This window comes from Leopardus geoffroyi, chromosome A1 (assembly GCF_018350155.1).
Source record: "Leopardus geoffroyi isolate Oge1 chromosome A1, O.geoffroyi_Oge1_pat1.0, whole genome shotgun sequence".
Lineage (NCBI taxonomy): Eukaryota > Metazoa > Chordata > Mammalia > Carnivora > Felidae > Leopardus > Leopardus geoffroyi.
In genome coordinates, this window is record NC_059326.1 from 82,127,636 (window position 1) to 82,148,823 (window position 21,188).

At 47.0% G+C, this 21,188-nt stretch overlaps 1 protein-coding gene across 1 annotated transcript in view; it reads left to right on the top strand.

Annotated features, from left to right (window-relative positions):
* CUL4A (cullin 4A) overlaps positions 1-20,123 on the top strand; it is a 46,913-nt gene extending 26,790 nt beyond the window's left edge. Inside the window, exons 11-20 of the mRNA XM_045482447.1 lie at positions 2,299-2,491; positions 3,738-3,842; positions 4,152-4,262; positions 4,346-4,431; positions 4,853-4,960; positions 11,170-11,283; positions 12,310-12,415; positions 12,574-12,746; positions 16,821-16,973; positions 18,517-20,123. Coding sequence (XP_045338403.1) covers positions 2,299-2,491; positions 3,738-3,842; positions 4,152-4,262; positions 4,346-4,431; positions 4,853-4,960; positions 11,170-11,283; positions 12,310-12,415; positions 12,574-12,746; positions 16,821-16,973; positions 18,517-18,612 — 1,245 coding nt within the window. The 3' untranslated portion in view covers positions 18,613-20,123. The remainder of the gene's footprint in view (positions 1-2,298; positions 2,492-3,737; positions 3,843-4,151; positions 4,263-4,345; positions 4,432-4,852; positions 4,961-11,169; positions 11,284-12,309; positions 12,416-12,573; positions 12,747-16,820; positions 16,974-18,516) is intronic.
* The last annotated feature ends 1,065 nt before the right edge of the window (positions 20,124-21,188 follow it).

A 21,188-nucleotide genomic window follows, 5' to 3' on the forward strand; every position in this document is an offset into this window, starting at 1 on the left:
GACATGGGGAGGGGCTCTTCTCAAGGCGGGGGCTCGGGTGGACAGCAGTCTTGCATTTCCTCCCCGATGACTGAGGCAAACCTTTTCTGAAAGATGGCCCCGCCTATGAGCACCCCACAGCCAGACGTCATTAAAGGCTGCCATCGGTCACCTGCCTGGGCTCCGGTGCCACGTACAGCCACAACTTTCAAAAAGTCGCATTTCTGTGCATCTGATTTTTAAACACCTCATGCCTTTGCTCATCGACCATGAGAATGGTTACACGTTTTCGTGTATCCATTTGGTGGCATGTGTGCTGCCACGTCTCCCACCATCCAGATCCGTTACTGTCACAGTGCTGTGATGTTTCTGTGATGCGTCTGTATACGGTCATGGGAAGGCAGCAGCAGGGCCCTCATGCTGACGGAGGGGGTGGGGGCGCACAAGGCTGTGCTGGTGACAAGTCGGGGGAACAGCATACTCTGGGGCGGGGTGGGGCAGCCTGGAGAAGCTGGACGCAGTGTGCCAGTGCCAGGATCCTGGTGGTGATACCATTCTGCAGCTTTGCCGGATATTGCCATCAGGGGGAGCTGAGCCAAGTGTAGGAGGGATCTCTGTTCTTTCCGCTGCGCGTGAATCTGTAGTGGTCACAGAAAGTTCAGTTATATAGAAAGGATGATGGAAAGCTTGCACGCATGCTGCTTTATGGAATAATCAGTCCTAAGATTGCTTATCTGCTTCCACGTGGGAAGCTCATGCCCACAGGCACAATCCCCTGATACTTTGTACACAACAACATGGAGCTGGACGTGGTTACCAACTCACGCCAGCAACAGAGCTGTATGTTCCAGAAAGATTGGAGAACGAGGGCTTTGCTGACGAGTAGCCCTAGGAGCAGAAACGTGTGCTGAACGCGAGAGCTCCCCTGTACACATGCAGTCCAGGTCTTAGAGATCAGTGGTGTGACCGCTGTTCCTGAGTGTCCGTCAGCGACATGCAGTCACACCGACAGGAGTGGAGATTATGTTCTACACTGTGTCGTTATCACAGTGAAGCTGATCCCTGGCAGTGTGTGTGTGTTATTTTTAAATGCACTCAGTACAAAAGTGTACGGAGGAAAATCCCTCCCACCCCGGCTGGGCATACCGTGTCCCTCTCCAGAAGGGATCGCTGCCAGTTTCATTTGTACCATTTTGCCAGTAATCTGCCTTCACTTATGTATAGGATACATAAGTATGTGTACATATGCTATTAAGACCAGTTTTCCTAAAGTACATATCTGAAAAGACAAAATTGGACTGAGGGAATTTTGAAGATCTTACTGGCTTTATTTGGTACCATCCAGCCGATAGAAAGGAGCCTCGGGGAGCTGTGTGATAAGGAAGCCTTTTATAGACAGGACGGGGCAGGACTAGGAAGTTATCCTGGCAAAGACTGATTGCTTGTGGCAAGGTCACCTTCCTGAGGGGATGACAGGGAACCGTCTGGCAGATGACGTCACTAGTGCTGACAAGCCTAGTGATTGAGTGCTTGAAGACTGTGTTCCTCGGAGGGGCCAAAACCTCAGTTAGGTCAGGTGTTAAGCCCTGGTTTGCTGACGTGAGGCTTAGCACAGTGACTCCATTTGGGGCCTGCTGTCTCTGTCCCTTCTCTAAACACATCAAATAGTATAATTGTATCTACCAAAGTTTATATCATCAAACAGCTAACTATTATTGTCACATAATAGACTTCTAGTGATGTTTAATATAGCATTTTTCAATTAAAAATGCAGCCTAAAACTGGGCTTTGGTTAGCAGTGGAAGAAAAAGGAAACTCTAGTCAAGAAGTCCAAGTAGGTGTGTTGGGTTAATGGGAACGTCTGAGAAATTTGTAAGTGAAAGTTTTCAGGTGTTTTTTTAAATGTTAATTTATTTTGGGCAGGGGGTGGGGGTTGGTTGGGGAGGGCAGAGGGAGAGAGAGAATCTCCATGGAGCCCAATATGGGGCTTGAACTCACGAACTGTGAGATCATGACCTGAGCTGAGATCAAGAGTTGGACGCTCAACCAACAGAGCCACCCAGGTGCCCCAGTAAAAGTTTATTTTTGTTTTTGTTTGTAAGCAGTGGACATTTTCCCACTAATTCACAAATTCTTTCAAAAGCAGAATTCAAACACTGAAGCATTAATTGTATATTCACTTAACTTCTTGAACGTACACTGAATTTGTGGAACTTTTGAAACGATTTAGTATTTAACACCAACGGTGATTATTAAAGTCTCAGGAGAACATGTGTGGTGCCGTTACCTGCCACTGATGCGGTGTGTGTGTTCTTGTAGACTTTCGGGACAACAATTGTCATCAATCCTGAGAAAGACAAAGATATGGTACAGGACCTGCTGGATTTTAAGGACCGAGTGGACCACGTGATAGAAGCATGCTTCCAGAGGAACGAGAAGTTCATCAACTTGATGAAGGAGTCCTTTGAGACGTTTATCAATAAGAGGCCGAATAAGCCCGCAGAACTGATAGGTAGAAAACGTATTTCCAGACGTTGTTTTAATATGGGAAAAGAAAGCAGAACTTAAGCAAAACCTTTCCCCAGAATCTTTAAGCTCCCCTTGGGGAGGGTGGAGAAGGGTACACTTACCATGTGTGTGTAGAAGCACACACGGCATTTATAAGGGAGAACGGAGCAGTGATTTTGTCAAGTGGCAGCTTGATGTCACAGAAGAAGGAAGAGAGAGTACAGAGGTGCTTCTGGTTCTGTCTGGAGCACGGCCGCTGATCTGCGCTCTGGGATCGGAAGAAGAGGGTTTGCTATATACGAGTGCCTCGGCGTTACGAGGGTGACGTGACCAATTAGCATGGAGACGTTAGTGTTTCCCTGTCTTCGCGTTACCTCACCAGCATTAAAATAGGGTAAAATTGGATGTGGTCTTAAAAGATCACGTTTTAAGATGAAGCAGTTTTTAAATTATCACTTTATACAATTATGTCGTGACAATAGCAAAGCATATTTCGGGATTCGTAGACTCTCACTAGTCAGTGGAAGTTTTTAGGCAAAGGGCTAAGAAAGATGTAGTAAGTACAGTGATTCAGCGTTGAACTTCCTACTGTTGAGGGTATGTGATGGGGACGTGGGGTTCATTGTGCAGTTTCTACCTCTGTGTATGTTCAGAGGATTTCATAATGAAAAAATTGTGAAGGGAAAAAACTAATAAAAGCAGCGACGAAAGGGGCACCTGGCTGGCTCAGCCAGTGGAGCGTGCGACTCTTAATCTTGGTGTTGTGGGTTCAAGGCCCACATTGAGTGTAGAGATTACTTAAAAAAAATTAAATCTTTAAAAAAGAAAAAGTCAGCAACCAAACAAAAAATTCACAAGGCAGTTTAGCTTGGCTTTCATACCACTTTCTGGATTGTGGTTTCTCCAGAGGTGGGTATTGAACTCCTGGAGTGTGGGCTTCTGGAAGGCATGGCCAATCTGTGGTCTCAGGTACGAGAGGCCTGTGTTCAGGGATGCTACATCTGTAAGGTGGGGCCCTCCCGTTGCTGGAGCAGCGGTATAATTATTTATCTCCCATGACTTGAAAATACTTCTCATAGAAAATTCACATGATCTGCCTTTTGTCATAAAATATCTTTTTGGAAAGGTTCTAGAGTGTTGCTGTCTACTTTTTGCTTGTAGAAATTAAAGATGCTCTTTTTTCCTGTTTAGAAAATGTATTATATAAGAAATACTTGTTTTTTAAATACTGTAAACTTTTACTCTCACAGCAAAACATGTTGATTCAAAATTGAGAGCGGGTAATAAAGAAGCAACAGACGAGGAGCTGGAGAGGATTCTCGACAAGGTCATGATAATATTCAGGTTCATTCACGGTGAGACACACTCTGCGCTGTTCCTATTAACACTGAGCAGGGAGAGACGAGACGGTCAACACGTCTGTACATGGGCCCCCTCTTTTCCTTGAGACAGATGGACAGAAACACTCCCGCTTCCGTGTCAGCACGGGGAATGGAGGGGTGGGCGCCCACCGATGGCAGCGCGGGTGTCCTCCTATGGGGGCATCCCGCGCAGGCCCCTGCCGAGCTCCCTGCGGCACAGCCGCCACTGGAGTCTCAGCAGGAGTGAGCAAGTGCGCGTTAATAGTCCAGCGTCTCACGCCATTTTCATTTGCTTATAAACAGGGAAAGATGTCTTCGAAGCATTTTATAAAAAAGATTTGGCAAAAAGACTCCTTGTTGGAAAAAGCGCCTCAGTAGATGCTGAAAAATCTATGTTGTCCAAACTAAAGCACGGTAAGCGTGTGGGCCCCTGGGTGTACCCTTCCCTGCGCTGGGCCTCGTCCCCGGGGGTGCTCACGCCTCCGCTTCTGTCCCAGAGTGCGGCGCGGCATTCACCAGCAAGCTGGAAGGCATGTTCAAGGACATGGAGCTGTCCAAGGACATCATGGTGCAGTTCAAGCAGGCAAGCTCTGTTTGTTTCACGTGGGACAGCCGAACAGGAGCCACCCCGCTTTAAGTTATGTTGGGGGAGGTGTCAGCCAAGGGAAAACCCTCCGCCTTGAGAATCATACTGCTCATGTCCACATGTCCAAATAACTGAAATTCAAAATGAAAAAGAAAAGTAATCCCTAAAAATGCATAAAAATTTTTGATTTAAAGAAGTGTCCTAGTGTCCTGTATTGGTAACATAACCAAGAAAGAAAAAATATCCCAAATGACTTTGGAACATGTTGCATGGCTTCAGTGGGATGTGTTCTTGGGACTAGGTGCAAACACATGTTGAACTGTGGTTTGAAAATTAACACTGTTTACTCTTTTACGAACTAGTTATTTTTGATGATATTCTACAGTAACTGTTTCCTCTTGGTTTTCTTTGTCTTTAGTATATGCAGAATCAGAGTGATCCAGGCTCTATAGATCTAACCGTGAACATACTTACGATGGGGTACTGGCCAACATACACACCTATGGAAGTGCATTTGACTCCAGAAGTAAGTGTTTCAAAGAGTGTTTGCCCTTTATTTTTCATATATCAGTGTTGCCAAAGTACCGTGGACTGCTTTGGGGTTTTTTTGTTTTTAATGTTTATTTTTGAGAGAGAGAGAGCGCGCAAGCAAGGCAGGGGCAGAGAGAAAGGAAGACACAGAATCTGAAGCAGGCTCCAGACTCTGAGCTGTCAGCACAGGGCTCAAACTCACAAACCGTGAGATCATGACCCGAGCCAAAGCCAAGAGGTGGATGCTTAACCAACTGAGCCACCCAGTCACCATGCAGTAAATTTTAAAAAGTATTTGGGGAAAGGGCACCTGGGTGGCTCAGTCAGTTAAGTGTCCAACTTTCAGCTCAGGTCATGATCTCATGGTTCGTGGCCTCTGTGCTGACAGCTCAGAGCCTGGAGCCTGTTTCAGATTCTGTGTCTCCCCCACTGTCTTCTCTGCCCTTCCCCTACTCATGCTCTATGTCTCTCTCCCAAAAATAAACATCAAAAAAATAAAAATAAAAAAGATAAAAGTGTCTGGGGAATAGTTATGGAAACCAAATACATTAAGTGTTTTATTTATTTTTGAGAGAGTGTGTGTGCGCGTGTGCGTAAGAGGGTAAGGGGCAGAGAGAGGGGGACAGAGGATCTAAAGTGGGCTCCCCGCCAACAGCAGAGAGCCCAGTGTCAGGTTCGAACTCAGACCTCGAGATCATGACCTGAGCCAAAGTTGATGCTTAACTGACTGAGCCCCCCAGGCACTTGCCCTGTGGACTTCTTACACACATACCATGCACAGAGATGCTGCCTGTCACGGAGTATTTAATGAGAGGTTTTTTTAAATCACAGAAGTAAAACTGCAGGGTCCTCATAGCCTCTGGAAAACAGCATTTCACCATGACGGCCTGTGTCCCCTGGCTGGTTTAGGGTGGAGCCGGGAAGAAAACAGCAGGGACAAGGGCCTTCTAGAAAGGACCAAGAAAGGCACCTGGGAGCCCAGGCTGGAGACAGCCTGTCGTGAGGCTGTTTGTTCCGTTTCCAAGACTCTCTGTTTCAGGGTTTTCTTCTGTTTCTGACTCTGCTGGTTGGTCTTTGTGGTTGTCTCCTTTTTGTGTTTGTTTTAACTGGTTATTGAAGTACAGTTGATGTACCGTGTTACTTGTCTTCTCCTGTGGGCCCTCCACCTCTACTCTAGACGCTAACGTTCCCAGAGCCTATCAGCTCCCTTCTCAGCCCACACAGGCCCTCAGCCTCCAGCCTGTGAGTCCGTGGTCCTGAGCACATACGCACCAACGTCCCCAGGCTCAGACGCCCCAGATTGCTGCGGTCCCCTCCTCCCTCCCCAAGCGACTGCTGTGCAGGTGCCACAGCTGTGTGCTGAGCTGCCTGCGGGCTCTATGCCCCTCAGTTCCCACGTTCTCCACGGCTTCTGTGCCCCCCTCCAGAAAACCTCACTCCAGAAAACCACCTCCAGAAAGTGAGCCACCTCCAGAAAACCTCACTCCACCCCCATCCGTCCTCAGCATTTGACTGCTGGTTAAGACTTCCCTCCCCAGACGCTTTCTCCAGAAAACCCTCTGTCACCTCCTCACCCCGCTCACTGGGCCAGGCAGGTCCATCCTGGGTGTGTCTCTTGTGGCACTTTGAGTTTGTTTGCTTCTTATTTTGAGGTGATTCAGACTTACAGAGACTTTGCGAGAATAGTTCAAAGCATTCCCAGAACGTGTTGCCTGTGTTTTCAGCACTGACACTTGAGAGGCTACATCATACCTCCTGCACCTAGTACTTTAGTGGGTACCTCCCAGAGACACTCTCGAGTCAATTACTGCCGTAACAGTTTTATCCCAGGGGGAGGGAGCCCTCTCTGCTTTTGTCCAGACACCGTCCAGGCCCCACACTACAGTTACCCTGGTCCCCTTCCCCGTATCAGCTACACCAGCCTCTTCTTTCTTAACGCTCACACATCCCAAAACCGCACACCAGTTTTCATGAATTATGTCCACTGGGCTCATCCAGCAAGGGTCCCACACAATTTGCTCAGCCAACAGCACATCAGGAGGTACCTGCTGTCCGTTTGCCCCCGTCTGTTGGTGTCCCATGTTGTTGGTTAAGGCTTGAGCTGGCTTCTTCTCTGTGTGGTTAGTGTTTCTCCTGTTGTACTTTTGAAGTAATCTGTGGGAAGGTACGTGGACATGGTGTGGACCTCCTCTCCCCCACCAGATTCTCCTGCTGGGCGATCCCTGCTCAGATCCACTTTCACCTTGGTCAGCAGTGACCGTCTCTGTCCTCCTCTGGACAGACTCGCGGACTCCTGGTTGCTTGCTCCGATGCCCCTGTTGTCTGCCATCCAGCTGCTGGAGCCCCTGTCAGCTCCTCTGTCCTTGTACTGGCCCTTGTGGTTTCCTGGTACTTTTTTGTTGTCTAGCAAGAGATGCTGAAGGCTTACTGTGCTGGCCTTTGTAAAAATACGCCCACAGTGTAAACACAGGGGAGGAAGCCATGGGGGAAACGGACTGCAGCTCACATTTCAAGCCGTACAGCTGAGCGGCACCTGCGTCCAGTGCAGAACTTTGTCATTGTGGCAAACAGAACCCTGCCCCCGTGGGGTTGAGCGTTCACTCCTGCTCCAGTGCCCAAGCCTGGGCACCTGCTGGCCCGCTAACGTGGGACTTGCCCGCTCTGGGTTTTAACATAACTGCAGTCACACTTGGTGGCCTTCCGTGTCTGACCTCTTCCACTCACCATGCGGGTTCCACGACGTGTAGCCCACATCGTGCTTCCTTTGTGAAGGCTGAATGATGTTCCACTGTGTGTGTGGACCAAGTTCTGTCCCTCCGGCCAGCTGGCTGGCCACGGACACTTGAAAGGTGCGTTTACCTTTCGGCCACTTGTGAATAACGCTGCCGTGAGCGCAAGCGTGCAGAAATCTGTGTCCTGGTTTTCAGAGCCTCTGGTACACACCCAGGAGTGGAGATGCGGGTGAGAAGCTGGTTTTCCACTGCAGCTGCAGCCTGTTACGTTTCCATCAGCAACACGGCTTCCAGTTTCCCCATATCCTCCTCAGTATTTGTTATTCTGGTTTTTGATCGGAGCCATCTTCGTGGGTATGAATTGGTGTCTCGTTTTGGTCAGATTTGCTTTTCCCCAATGAATGATGATTTTGTCGAGCATCTTTTCATGTGCCTATTGGCCACCGTAGCTCTTCTGTGAAGAACTTTCTATGCAAGTCCTCTGCCCATTTTTTACTTGTGTTATCTGTTGCTAAATTTTAAGAGTTCTGTGTATATTCTGGGCACTAGATCCTTATCAGATATGTGATTGGCAAATATCTTCTCCCATTCTGTGAGATATCTTTTTACTTTTTTGATAGTGTTCTTTGCACAAAATTTTAGAGTTTTTGTAAAGTCCAGTATGTTTTCTGTTGTTACTTTTGCTGTCATATCTAAGAACTGTTGCCACATCCAAGGTCTTGAAAATTTACCTCTGTTTTCTGCTAAGAGTTTTATCGATACTCACTGTTACATGTGGGTGGGTCTCTGTTCCATTTTGAGCCTGGGATTGTAATTGGCACATAATAAGCACCCAGTGTTAGCTGCTGTCCTCTTACCATGATGATTATGGCCACTCCTAGGAATTAATCGCAAGGAAAAAGTTTTTAGGAAGTTCATCACCTTACTAGCTTTTATTGATTGAATGTCATATGGCACCAAGTATGTTTTCTTTTTTTGCAAATTATTTGTTAAGTTGACTTCACACCCCCGGTGCAGAGCCCAACATGGGGCTTGAACTCATGACCCTGAGATCAAGAGTTGGATGCTTAACCCACTGAGCCACCCAGGCGCCTCTAGATATGTTTTCTGAAAGAGTCGTTGTCTTTTGGATATATACTACAATACTTAGAAACGAAATGATAATTGTGCCTGGGATCTGATGTGGTTGAATATGGGTGTGGGTGATAATTCTGAAGTGTGAGGATGGGGTTGCTGGGCAGATGCAAGGCCGACGGGCATCCTGACCAAAGGCACCGCTTGGACAGAGCACAGAGGAGCTGACAGATGCCCCAGGCAGGGAGAGTGGGCCTTCGCTCCCTCGCTGATGCCCTGAGCTCTCTGTCCAGAGGGGGACAGTCACAAGTTGCTATGAATGCCCTCAGAGCCAAGAGCAGTTGGAGAAGGCCTCTGTGAGGAAGGGGCTCTAAAGATGACCAGGGGGTTACAGAGGGGTGTCCCTAGGCGGAAGCCTGAGGGAAGACAGCACAGCGTACTCGTCCAGTGGGGGAAGCACAGGACAGGCCAGTGCAATCAGTGGTTCTGAAGGACAGGACCCTGGCAAGCCTTGGAAGGGTTTTACTCTATTTTTATTTCTTTTTAATGTTTGTTCATTTTAGAGAAAGAGCATGTGAGCTGGGGAGGTGGAGAGAGAGGGGGACAGAAGATCTGAAGTGGGTTTTGTGCTGACAGCAGAGAGCCAACGTGGGGCTTAAACTCATGAGCCATGAGATCATGACCTGAACCGAAGTCAGACGTTTAACTGAGTCACCCAGGCGCCTCAGAATCTTTTTTTGTTTGTTTATTTTTGAGGGCGGGGGGAGCACGCACACATGGTTGAGCGTGAGCAGAGAAGGGGCAGAGGAAGAGAGAGAGAGAGAGAGAGAGAGAGAGAATTCTAAGCGGGCTCCACCCTATCAGCATGTGGGCTTGAACTCACAAACCGTGAGATCATGACCTGAGCCAAAATCAGGAGTCAGGCACTTAACCGCTTGAGCCACCCAGGCGCCCCAAGAGTTTGACTCTTTATCCTAAGAACTTGGAAGCAGCCAAGGATGCTGACAGGGCAGTGAGCAGAGTGCAGACTATCTGGCACACAGGACCCTGAGGGCACCCATGTGTCCGGGGTGGAAGGTAGACACACCAAGGAGACCTTGGAAGGAAGGGACATGAGACAAAGACATGGGGGTCTAAGCCATGAGTCACTGAAGGCAGGGAAGCCGCCTCTCACAAAGCTATTTCTGATCGAAGCCTGATAAGAAGAACCCATTGGATTTGGCAGCACAGACCATTGGCTATCCTGGCTGCAGAGCAGTGAGAATGTCGAGGGAACCGAGCAAACAAAGTGAGAGGGAGTGTGCGGGACACCAGAAAATGCACCCTGAAACACTGTCAGACAGCAGAACCCGTCTGTAACTAAGCAGGAGGCCAGGGGTGGGGAGGGCTGGACACCGGGAGAAGGAGGAGGGGCTTCAAAGGAGTGAGACCACAGCAGTAAAGAACTGTGAGAGGGACGCCTGGGGGGGCTCAGTCAGTTGAGTGTCCAACTCTTGACTTCGGCTCAGGTCATCATCTCAGGGTTCATGAGTTCGAGCCCCGCGTTGGGCTCTATGCTGACAGCTCGGAGCCTGCTTGGGATTCTCTTTCTCTCTGCCCCTCCCCTGCTTGCTAGAGCACTCTCTCTCTTCTCTCTCTCAAAAATAAATAAATTTGAAAAAAAAGAACCACAAGGGGCACCTGGGTGGCTCAGTCGATTGGGTGCCTGACTTCAGCTCAGGTCATGATCTCATGGTTCATGGGTTTGAGCCCCGGATTGGGCTCTGTGCTGACAGCTTGGAGCCTGGAGCCTGCTTCAGATTCTGTGTCTCTCTCTCTCTGCCCTCCCCCCACTTGTGCTCTTTCTGTCTCTAAAATAAATAAACATCAAAAAAAATTAAAAAAAAAAGAAACACAAGAAAGTTTAGAAGGTAGGAGAAATCCTCCCAGAAAGTAACGATGGAAACAGTGGCACGTCATGCCTCCTAGACAAGACTGTCTCCGGTGCTTTCCAGTGCCCTCCCAGCCTCACCACAGCCTGCTTCCCAGCACCCTCCCAGCCTCACCACAACCTGGCAGGACACAGCTGGGCCTGCAGACGGTCTCTGTGGTCTTGACTGCATGTGCCACTGGCCAGGGGAGCCACAGCGTGGGCTGTGGAGACTGAGGAACACAACCTGTCTGTGCATTAAGTACCACTTGAAGCAGCACCCATGTGGGAGGCAGACCCCAGTGTGCCAGAGTGGCAGACATTTGCACAGGTAACAGAATAATCCAAAGAAACACTGTCAAAATACAGAACTGATCTTTTCATTCAGCTGTGAAAAATTTTGAAAGCTTTGTAAATTAAGCAGTATGTGGTTCTTTGGATGTGTGGTGTTTAGCATAATTAAACTTACTGTTTTCCTGTGCTTGGCAGATGGTTAAACTTCAGGAAATATTTAAGACATTCTATCTTGGAAAGCACAGTGGTCGAAAACTTCAGTGGCAAACCACGTTGGGCCATGCTGTTTTAAAAGCAGAGTTTAAAGAAGTAAGTTCTTTGTCTGTTTCATAGACAAATAACATATAAATATGTTAATAGAATATTTTCAATTGTGGTTGATCTTTGGTAACAAACAAAGGAAAAGGTCATTCGGCATAACTCCGTACTGCCTTTTCTTGGTCAATGATAATAAACAGCTGAAGGATTAATATTCCAATCAATAAAGTCAATAAAAAGTCAATAAAAATAGAAAGCATTTACCTAGCTGAAAAAAGAGCAAAGAAGTGCTCGCTTCAACAGCACATGTGCTAGAATAGGAATGATACAGAAATCAGTGCAGCGACCCGGAATGTGTGAAGCTTCCAGGTTTAAAAAAAGAAGAAAGCAAAGGATGTGAAGAGGCAACTCATAAAAGCAAGATTAAGAAATCAAATTCATTGAAAACCTGCTCTATTTTTCTGCCAAACATTTGCAAATTACAGTCCAGTGAAATGCCACATTTCGAGTACTGATTGGTCAAGGCTAAAACCTCGAGGAACAGCGCCATACAGAGCGTGCTTTGGTCTCACATCTCCCGCCTCCAAAGTCACAGGCTTTGTTACAGTGGTGCCATTTCCAGAAATTCATCATAATAAGACGTTTTCACAGAGCAGTGAATAAGCCCGTTTGTCGCAGTGCTATTGCTAAAAGGGACGTTATACAAGAGGAAAGTGCAGACGGTGTTTTGATACCAGAAAGAATCAGGTCACAAAACAATGCCTGCATGTTCCTGTTTAACTTCAGCTTTGTAAATAAGATTCAGTTGTATACACCAAGCAAAAAATTTACAGAATGACTACTTTGCTAGCTGTTACCATGCACTAGGCACCGTATCCTATAAATCCTATGTGCATGGATACTACGTATGTAAATTGCATGTATCCTCTCCTGCCTCTGCAGACCAGGTGGGGCAGCCATGCTTCCCCACCTCCACCCAGAGAGGCCGGTCCTGGGGGTGAAGCCCTCTAGACCCCAGCCACTTTCCTGCACACAGAGCTCACAGGTTTACACGGGGTGTGTCCCATGCTCTTTCAGGGGAAGAAGGAGTTCCAGGTGTCCCTGTTCCAGACACTGGTGCTTCTCATGTTCAACGAAGGGGACGGATTCAGCTTTGAAGAAATAAAAATGGCCACAGGGATAGGTAAGAGTCCTCGCTCCGTGACTGTGTGGCCTCCGCGTGTCCTTGTTGTTAGAGATCAGCCAGTCTCTGCCCGTCACACGTGAGTGTGGGGTGTCTTTCACCATTGTCACGTGTCCTCATTTCGGTGCTAGTCTGTGCCCGATTCTCTCCCCACCCAGAGGACGGTGAGCTGCGAAGAACGTTGCAGTCCCTGGCCTGCGGCAAAGCACGAGTTCTGGTTAAGAGTCCCAAAGGGAAGGAGGTGGAAGACGGGGACACATTCATGTTCAATGGGGAGTTCAAGCACAAACTGTTTCGAATAAAGATCAACCAGATCCAGATGAAGGAAACCGTACGTATAAGCTTTCTTGTGTCACTCACTGGGTACTTACCAAGGACTCATTTGTTTGTACGGTCAATTCCTAAGTCTTGTAAGAGCACTTTAACGTGGGAGGGGTGGTGAGGTGGTGGCTGTCACAGGCCCACTGGAGTGTTTGTAGCAGCAAAGACATTCTCAAGTGTCTCATGTCCAGGGCAGGTCCTGGACCACCGCCCTCAGGCCCCTCCGAACAAGGGAGCCCTTGCAGCCTGAAGTGCTGCCACGCAGGGGAGGGGGGAGGCAATGGGCCCTGGCATGTAAATGAGGAGAGGCCTTGTGAAGGCACCAACCCATTCAGACAAGACCAGGGCAGCGTCACAGCTTCTTCACCCCCCTCAGTCGAGCGTGGTCGCTCCCTTACCTGGAAGTGTTCAGGTGGAGCCCAGTGGGAAAAGAAGTTCAGATTACACAAAAAGAAATGCAAAAGATCAGTAAGTATATGAAAGATGTTCATTCTCATCAGTAATTTTTTTTAATTCAAGTTAAAATAATACCCCAGAGCTGCCTGGGGGGCTCTGTCGTCAAGCAGCAGACTCGTGATTTCATGGGTCCAAGCCCCACAGAGCCTCCTTGGGATTCCCTCTCTCTCTCTCTGCCCTTTCCCCACTTGCGTGCGCTTTTTTTTTTTTTTTTTTTTAATTTTTATGTTTATTTTTGAGAGAGAGAGAGCATAAGCAGAGGCAGAGAGAGAGGGAGGCACAGAATCCGAAGCAGCTCCAGGCTCCAAGCTGTCAGCACAGAGCCCAACACGGGGCTTGAACCCACAAACCGCGAGATCATGACTTGAGTCAAAGTCAGTGCTTTAACTGACTGAGCCACCCAGCCACCCCCGCTCTTTCAAATAAGTAAAAACTTTAATAAAATAATACTCCACTTTTCATCTGTCAACATGGGAAATGTTTTTTCTGTTTGATGATATCCAGAGTCGGCAAGTATATGGGAAAACAGGCATTCTTTTTGTGCTTTTACTTTATTTTTAATGTTATTTTTGAGAGAGAACAAGGAGGGGAGGGACAGAGAGGGGGGACAAAATCCCAAGCAGGCTCTGAGCTGTCCAGCACGGAGCCCAACATGGGACTCAAACTCATGAACTGTGAGATCATGACCTGAGCCGAAGTCGGCACTTAACCAACTGAGCCACCCAGGTGTGCTTATTTCAAAGTGGGACGGTCACCTCCGTCCCCTGGAGATGACCTCTACTGCCACTTCGACGTGCAGGTTTTTCCTGTGGTGTAAATGTCTAATCTTGTTTTTTCTGTAATGGGATCACTCTGCAGATTGCATTTATATGTGCCGTTGTGCAGTCTGGTCTTGTTACTGTGGATCTGCTTCCATGTCAGGACTTGGTTTCTCACGGGTGCAGAGTAGTTGGTCCTGTGTCCCTCAGGAGCTCGGCAGCGCCCTTGGGGAAAGGCATTCAGGTGGTTTCGATCTCTACTGGAAATAAGGTTACATTAAACATCCTGTGTACCTATTAGCTTGTTTCTTCAGTATAAAATCTTTGCTCTGGAATTACAGGGTCAAAGAATGTGGACTTTTGTTAGTCTGGCCACTCTTTTCCAAATGGAAGCCTGACAGATCTTCCCAGATTTCAGTGTCCGGTTTCACAAGAGGGCCAGCCCTCCCTCTGCCCGCCCTGTTCTTACAGGCACAGATAGTTCATTGCCATTTTAGATTGAATTTCTTTGAGCATCTTTATGCCATTGAGTAGCTTATGCACATCATGTCTTTCTGATCTTTAATTCTTCATGTTTTGTTTTTTAATATTTATTTTTGAGAGAGAGAGAAAGCATGGGGGAGGGGCAGAGAGAGAGGGAGACACAGAATCCGACGCAGGCTCCAGGCTCCGAGCTGTTAGCACAGAGCCCAACGCGGGGCTTGAACTCACGAACCCAAGATCATGAGCTGAGCCGAAGTCGGATGCTTAACTGACTGAGCCACCCGGGTGCCCCTAACCCAATGTTTTTTTTAAAATTACTTGTACTTTTCTATTAGTTTTTACATTTAAGTTTTTCTTTGAGCAATATAGAAATTAATATCAAAAAGCAATCTACTACTCTTCCTATTCTAAAACTGAATTGAAAATACTGTTCTCTGACAACTTATTTGAATTGTCACCTTTGTTATATATTAAATTCACATATTACGAGTCAGTTTTTAAATTCTCTTCTACAAATTCTATTGATCTCTTTCATATCCAGGACCCAAATTCTTTTAGTTAATGTACCCATTCCTATAAATTTATTCTCCCAGTAAGTTTGAGAATAATTTTATTGTGTCTTTGCCCTCCAAATAAGAACATTAACATTTTTTATTCAAAGTGCATTACATAGTTTTCAGTTTTCATTTTGGCTATACTAAATCTGATTCTTATCTGTGTATATATATAAATATAAGTCTCTTCTCTTCATGGGAGTTTTCTACTAAAAGTCTTGGCATATTTCTTATTAGATGATTCAACAAATACTCATTAAGCACCTACTAAGGCATAGGTCCTCTGTGAAACACTGAGAATTCATCCGTGAATAAATCTTCTTATAAATCTTGGTTTCAAGGAACTTTCAGCAGACGGGTACCAGATGATTACACATTGTTTAACTTACTACACTTGAGGTAGGAGACAAAAGCACAGTCCGACACCGTGGGTCAGGGAAGGCTTTCCCACTGAAGGCCACGCTGAGCCAGGTGAGGCCTGAGGAGGCAGGCCACAGACAGGTTATATACAGACTGGTCAGAGCTATGAAGAATTTGGGGAAGCCACTGAAGGTTTTAAGCAAGAAGGGCCAATAAAATGCTGGCACCTATTAAGGGGATCTTTTCTGTTTACATGTGTAACCAGTTATTGCCAGTATGTATATATATCAACACCATTTACCCTTGTGTACTCTTCCTGTGTCCAGCCACTTCACGAAATTCTCGTTGGCTTTGATGGGTTTTCAGTTGATTTTCTCGAATTTTTGGATTCGTAGCTTATCTACAAATAATTACCACATGTCTGCTCCAATTTGCTATAGTTCTTTTGTTCTCTTACTACGCAGCTAGAACTTTCAAAATCACGTTTGTATGAAATAATGGTGCTACCAGGCTTTTTCTTCACTTCCTGATTTTTTTTATCTCAAGTGGCTGGAACATTAACCTGTTTGGGGTGGTGGATCCCTTTGGAAGTGCGATGGAAGCGTGGCTTCTCCCTTTCTGAAACTCACTTACCTTACATGCGGGCACAGACCTGTCTCCTGTAGATCAAACAGGCCTCCAGTAGGTTGCTGTTAACTAACATGAAGTTGTTATCAGGAGCTGTGCTTTGCTTCTGGTAACGGCTTTTTATCATGTTCAGGTGGGGTTTTTTTCATTGCTATTTGTACATTAATTTGTTTTAGATCAAGGATAGGTTTTCAGTTTTTTTGTGCCTTTGCAGCATCTGTCAAGAGATCACATAATCGCTGTGACCTCAACACAACTGTGATGAAATTCATTCCATTCCTAGGTTTCCTGATGCTGAGCAAAGCTTGCATTTCTGGAATAAACTCTGGTAGCTATTGTGTTTTATTCTGCTTTCTCTTCTGTGCTACTGGATCTAATCCAGGATTATATACAGTTGATAGTGTTTTGTACCTTTTTTATGAGGGGAATGTAACTTTACATTCTTTTTTAAGCTTTGGTACTGAAGTTGGGCTATTCTTGGGAAGCTAGGTTTTGCTAGAACAAATAAAAATGCATAACAGAATAGGATTTACCCAATGTTTGGCCTTTCTTTGCATCAAATTTTCTTATCAGGGGTGCCTGGGTGGCTCAGTTGGTTGAGCATCCAACTTGATTTCGGCTGGTCATGATCTCACAGTCGGTCCTGAGATCAAGCCCTGCATCAGGTTCCGTGCTGAGTGTGGAACCTGCTTCAGGTTCTCTCCCTCCCCTGCCTGTGCTCGAGTGTTCTGTCTCTCTCCCTCTGTCTCTCTCTCAATAAGAAAAAAGTTTCCCATTAAACTCAACAATATGAAATAACACCCAACTGTATCTTTACACTTTACTTGTGTGTGTGTCTGTGTGCAGATTGAGGAACAAGCCAGCACCACTGAGAGAGTGTTTCAGGACAGACAATATCAGATTGACGCTGCTATCGTCAGAATAATGAAGATGAGAAAGACTCTTGGTCATAACCTTCTAGTTTCTGAATTGTATAATCAGCTGAAATTTCCAGTAAAGGTAAATGCACATTAGCTTAATTAAACTTAAAGTACTGCGCCGAACATTGAAAAAGCACGTTCAGTTCCTAACACATTAGTATCATTTGTCCTGCATTACAGGTGATCATTTACTGCAGAAATCTGCCTGTGTGTGCACACCAAATGTCAAAAAACTGGCAAGTGGGGACAGTAGGGTTTTTATCCCAAATGCTCTTTGTAACCATCCCAGGAACTAGAGGCCCCAAATCTGCCACTGGCAGAGATGTTGACACCTTGTTAGGAGGGGGAGGGGGCCGGGGCAGGTGCTGTAGCTCCAGGCGGGTTTCTCAGTGGGGTGGCTATTCAGGTCATGCCCTGTGATTGTGGGGAAGTCCTACTAGCTGCTCATTTATTCAGCACTGACGAGCTCCAGAGCATTTTCTGTTTTGGTGATACCTCCTCATTTCTGTGCATGAGAAAGTCAGCCCTGAATCCTGTCTGTGCCTGCGTGTTTCTAGGCCGGAGGGTTTCTGCCCTGGCTGTACTTGGAGCACTGACCAGGTAGGGAAGTGTTAGGAAGAGCTCTTGAAAACAGGCGCGTCCACCTGGGAAGTATGGGACTCGTGAGGCCTGGCCCTGCAGAGACTGAGCCTGTGGGGTGAAGCTCCCTGGTTCTGCGGGGTCCCATTGGGCAGAGGAGCAGCCGGCCCTCCATCCTTACTGAGGGAGTCAGGGTGAGCAGACACCGTGTTCCCCTGGGCGAGCACGCGGCTGCCGTGTCCTCTGCCACGCAGGTGCGGGCGCCCAGCCCTGCCGTGTATACCCTTCTTTCCCCCTCGGTCCAGAGCCAGCGCCAGTGCCCACTTTCCCTCTTACAGACGAGAGGCCCAGCAGTTATAGCACTGACCGGTGGGAGGCATATGCGGTGGCTGTAGCAGCCGGCTCTGCCCTGGCAGGACCTCACGTGGGTCTCACTGCATCTCATGAATGCTCCATCCGTCACTTGATAGAAAGTTAGGCCTTTTGATGGAATGTGCCCTTGAAGGGAGAAGCTTGCTCATAAATGTCAACATAAGTGTGCTTTCTACCACGGCGGAGCCAGAGATGTCCTCACGGGGCTTGCTTGTTATGGCGTCAGTCATCTGTGGACCTGTGATTACACGACATCAGCAGCACATGCAGGAAATACAGGACTTGGGGACAGATGTCCTTGCAAAGGATGAAGCTGCCCTGAGACGTTACCAGATTCCCCTTTCAGACCAATGAAAATGTGCCACCCAGTAGGATGTGCCCTGCTTATGCGTTCGTTCGTGCTGGTAAAGAAGGGTTTTCATCTCCTCCCTTTCAGCCTGCTCAGACAGTAAATTCACACGAGAGCGCTTGAATCAAGAGGCCATGTTAGCATTGTCTCTGAAGGAGGGACTTGGATTGTCTTCGTTTTATAATTTGGTTATAATTATAAATAGTTTACCTGTAGATACGTATATTTTATATAATTATAATTGCTTGCTTCGCGCATATGTTTCCCCGTGTTTGTAAATTTACCGCCACTATAATTGAGGGGTTTCGTTTCTCTTTTTTAGCCTGGAGATTTGAAAAAGAGAATTGAATCTCTTATAGACAGAGACTATATGGAGAGAGACAAAGACAATCCGAATCAGTACCACTACGTGGCCTGATGTGTCGGCCAGCCGTGTTCTCTCAGCGAGACCCTAGAATGTATCTTCAGAGCGGTGAAGCATTTCTGTGCCGTTCCCAGGACTTCTAAGATTGAGCCAGCGTGGAGACTTTTGGATTAGAAGGAAAGGATGATTCTCAGATCACCCTTCACAAAGTTTAGGGGTTTGCCAGCGGCACGTGTGTCTTTCCTCCAGTTCTTCCTCTTACTCTTTTCGGTGTTTAAACTGTCGCAGCTGCTCGGGCAGAATGACTTTGAGATTGGACGAGAAGATATTGGGTAAAAGAGGTTCCTTTGTAAGGTGTTGCTTTTGTAGCAGAAAGCTGACAGCTTGGTGTGGGGTGTGTGTGTGCGTGTGATCACAGATGCACAGTTAGACCCTCCGTGCTGTGTCCGTGGGCTGCAGAGTGGGCTGGTGTGCTCCTGAAGGCGGGGGCTCCTGGTGGATGGGCATGTAGGTTGGAAACCAGAGCCCTTTGTTGGCGAGCATTAGGAAGAAACAGTCAGTGTCAAGAACTGACTCCTCAGTTCTGCAACGTCGATACCGACATCTGTCCGTTTCCTTTATCTTCCATGTTTTTACACTCTGATGACAGACTTCCCAGAACGAGGTTTCTCGGCGAGACCCCTCCTTGCCGAGACAGCACTGGGGGCATGCTCACTGCGATGAACTCACGAGCATCTGAGTTGCTTGTGAATTTTCTGTTTAGGGGTCCAGGGGGCGGTGTGATTGCACCCACTCTTCTAAGATTGTGTCTCGCAGCCCCTGCTCTTCGCACCGAGGTGACCGCTGTCTGGTTTCCTGACTGCAGTATTTGTACGATGGCGTACAGTCGCTCTAACAGAGTTTGGTTTGCTTTACAGCCTTACGCAGGGAAGCTTGTTGTCCACGCTGTGACCACTGTAAGGTGTGGCGGGAGACACTCGAGTCCTGATGTTGGGAAGGTGGTTTTGTCAAAAGATTAAAGGGTTTTGTTGGCACCTGGTTTCATGTTGTGTGTGTACAGGTGAGGTTGTGTGGGGGCCGACGATGTCAGTACCGTGAACTGTAACAAAGATCCTTTTCTGGTAACATTTCAGAGTACTTTATATTTTACATAATAGCATGTTTCACTTTGATTAAAAGCTACCAAAGGAATTTTGATCATGGTATAAGTGTTTAAAGCAATATTTTCTGGGATATACCAAGTTTATATAATTTGATTTTGTGCTAAATTATTAAAAACTTCTCCCTTTTTGAAACATGCGTGTTTAAAATATGACATCTTATGGGTTTCCATGTGAAAATCTCGCCCTTCAAGTATCCTCATTATTTCTATATTTGTAAATTTTCATTTGTGAGTTCTATGATTTGTGGTCTATAAAGACCAAATAGATTTCTACTTCTTAAATTTTATGTTCATTATTTCTAGAGATTGTTAATATTGTAATTTAATGTAGACTTACTCTGAATAAAATTAGTTTAATTGGCCTTAAAATTACATTAATAAAACTTGTGCTGTGTGAACTACACATTCCTCCTAACTCTTTAGCGACTTAAACTTTGTGACCAGTACAGTGAACAGAGGAACCCAGCAGCAGGCCAGGCACGGTCACAGTCATCTCCCGGGAGATGGGCCATCGCGCCCTCCTCCACCGCAGACTGCACCCGGTGGGGCCGGCAGGCCGAGCAGACCGAGCAGATCACGCTCTCACAAATCAGGTGGCGTCTGTGTTGTTGCAGTGAGAGGCCAGCGTGGCAGAGCAAGTGGGACAGGGGAGACGAGGGCAGGGAAGGACACTTAGACGAGAGAGAAGCCGTGAAATGGGAAAGGAGGTGAGAGGATTTATGGATAAATGATTGCGTGCCCAGGAAATCTAAGAGAAACAACTAAAAAGCCGTGACCACAAAAAGAACAAAGCTTTTAACAGAACACAAAATTAACAGGAAAGTCATGATATAACAGAAGGTCACGTTTTCAGCAACAACAAAAAGTGACAACATGCCTCATAGCAAACAGAATATCCACATGAAAAGCATTTTCACATAACTGAGGAGCACAGAGAAAACCTGAGTGGGGAAAAGGAGTGGCTGTTCTCACATTTATCTGTGCAGCATCTGAATGTGCCACACTCCCCTCTACTTCAGAACACAAACGGGCGCCTGGGGGGCTCAGTCGGTTGAGCATCTCCGACTTCGGTTCGGGTCATGATCTCGCGGTCCGTGAGTTCGAGCCCCGCATCGGGCTCTGTGTGGACAGTTTGGGGCCTGGAGCCTGCTTCTGATTCTGTGTCTCCGTCTCTCTCTGCCCCTCCCCCACTCATGCTCTGTCTCTGTCTCAGAAATAAATAAACATTTAAAAAAACACAAACAGGGTGATTCTAAAGCTAAAATTGAGGGGCATCTGGGTGGTTCAGTGGGTTAAGCGTTGGACTTCGGCTCAGGTCATGATCTCACGGTTTGTGGGTTCGAGGCCCACGTTGGGCTCTGTGCTAACAGCTCGGAGCCTGGAGCCTGTTTGGATTCTCTCTCTGCCCCTCCCCAGCTCTTGCTCTGTCTCTCTCTCAAAATAAATAAACATTAAAAAATGGGGTTTT